At 33.5% G+C, this 2,349-nt stretch overlaps 1 protein-coding gene across 1 annotated transcript; it reads right to left on the minus strand.

Moving 5' to 3' along the window:
- Positions 1–899: 899 nt before the first annotated feature.
- Vom1r2-ps2 (vomeronasal 1 receptor 2, pseudogene 2) lies at positions 900–2,140 on the minus strand. The gene has a single exon (XM_063280761.1). It carries the CDS (start codon positions 1,903–1,905, stop codon positions 985–987), a length of 921 nt encoding a protein of 306 aa, XP_063136831.1. The 5' UTR covers positions 1,906–2,140; the 3' UTR covers positions 900–984.
- Between the last annotated feature and the right edge of the window lie 209 nt (positions 2,141–2,349).

Raw genomic sequence — 2,349 nt, forward strand, 5'->3', positions numbered from 1 at the left:
TGAAAGACCAACAGAGTCAACTAATGAAGAGCCTTGGGTGCTGCCAGAGACTGTACCACCCAACAAAGAACAAGCATGGACTGGATCTAAGTTGCCTGCACACTTGTTAACACCAAAATTTATTTCAATTTAGACTATAAAGTCTTCCTTTCAAGACATCTAGGGAAATATCTACCCATATTTTTGTAAATCATGTCTGTGATTTTAGAGTTTGTTACAGTCTGAATTTATTGTTAAACCTTCAATCAACATTGAATGAAAGCATATAATACTTAGAAGAAAAAAATTGATTACTGCTTGGAAACTGAAAATGAAGTGAATAGCTTAATGGTGATTATTTTTCTAAATAGTTTTTCATGTGTGGAGAATAACACACGTGTGGAAATAGGTAGTAAGAATTTCTAAGAAATGTCAGTTTTACAGAGATAGCAAACAAAAATGTCACAGCCTCTGACATAGGAAATTTATGTTTTTTTCTATTGTGCAGCAGAAGTCTTTTATACATTCCTCTAAAAACTGATATTGTGCCTGGTTCTTAGTGTTCTTTTTCACACAAATATAAAAATAAGTACAGAGCAAAATTTTGCAATACTATTACACACATATAATAAATTCAATAATTAATTACCTTCTAAAAATCTTAGCACTCCGGTAACTGTATTTGCTTCTTAAAAACATAATCATATGTATCCTTTCTTGTTCAAACATTATGGAAACATCTTTTGAGAATCAAAGTATAAAGTATTCCCTTAACCTTGAGAAAGTCTACTTAAGAATTTTGCCAAAACAGCTATATTTACTGAGTAAAGGACAACCCCTTAAATCCTCTTTGCTGTGCACATATAGGTGATAATGAACACAGTATGAAGACTAAACAATTATTACAGTTCCCCCAAGAAATAAAATGGCTTTTATTATAAGATTTTATATTGATGCTTGAAACTAAATGACAAAACTCATGTATTTTACATAAATATGATAAATTTATATGCTTTGTGTATTTCTTATCCAGGATAAGCTGAATCTGGGAAAGACAGGGTTATGGCTCAGCACAAAGGAACCCAATACAGGAAAACACAGAGCAACAATATCTGCGATGTTTACCAACCACCAGCTATTATCACAGAAAAGAGCAATGCAACCATATATGATGGAGGAGACAGAATAAAAGCAAATAAAGACTGACACTAGTACCACAATGCTCTTAGTGGCTCTTGATGCGGGGGATGTTCTGGTGGAAGCATAATTGCAGTAGATGTGTTGAACCTGCTGCTTGTGCCTATACAGAATGACGATCATTGAGCTTCCAGACCAGACAATAAGAATAGCAAGAAAGACTTCAGGGAATACAAAAAGTATTGTAAAAATAGAGCCTGTAACTTCATCATGACCTACACTAAAGCAGTATTTTAATGTTCTTTTATATGTCATGTTATTGCTGCTCCACCTAGTATATGCATACACTGGTAAAATCATATTTGCAATAAAATACAGGGCCCAGCAAAGGAAAATAGAGAGGGTGATGTACTTTGGAACTTTTACTTTAAGACCATTAAGGCAGGAGTTTCTGGGACTGATGGTGATGGCTTGGAAGACACTCAAGAGACAGACGTTAGCAACAGAAACATTTCGGCCAACTCTTTCAATATACAAAAGAAATTTGCAAACAAAGACACTGAAGAACAGTTTCATCCCAAAAGTTTCCACTGTCTGTAGCAAACTTTTGGAGAAAATTATCAAGAAGTTGGCTATGAACATGTTCATGAGAATCAAATCAATTGGTTTTAATGAGTGTTTATTATAATGAAGCATTAAGTAGTAAGATAGAAGAGTTAAATGTCTCAGAATTCCCATGGAACATTGAACGATGAATATAACTCCTACTGCCAGATCCTTGGAATCCATTCAGTCACTACCAATATTGCTTTTCAATGGCATAAAAATGACTTCTCTGATCAAAATGATGATCTGAAAATTTGTAAGTGGATGAGGGGTGAGGGAGAAACTTTTTGAGCTCAAGCTTATAAAGGCAGTGGAGGCAACATAATAAAATCCCATTTGAAAAGCAATTGCTCATCAGTAATAATTTGCATGGAGACTGTTGCAATCATCAAGCATATGTACTGAAAGAGAAAGCTGCAAATGCTTTTAAGAAATTTAATTATTAAATAGGAAGTCATGTTTCTCTGGGAGTAACAATGATAATTTGGTGGCTGTGAGAAAAACTTTCACCTCTACATTTCAAAATAAACTGCCATTTATAATGTGTATGGAATAAAAAGATAGATATATTGATATTTCCAATTTAAGAAGATCCCATTAATTTTCTCCTCTGAATTATAAATATAT

This window comes from Rattus norvegicus, chromosome 1 (assembly GCF_036323735.1).
Source record: "Rattus norvegicus strain BN/NHsdMcwi chromosome 1, GRCr8, whole genome shotgun sequence".
Taxonomy (NCBI): domain Eukaryota; kingdom Metazoa; phylum Chordata; class Mammalia; order Rodentia; family Muridae; genus Rattus; species Rattus norvegicus.

Excerpts from the sequence above, each read along its gene's own strand:
- Vom1r2-ps2 (XM_063280761.1), bottom strand. The coding sequence starts at position 1,905 with ATGGATTCCAAGGATCTGGCAGTAGGAGTTATATTCATCGTTCAATGT.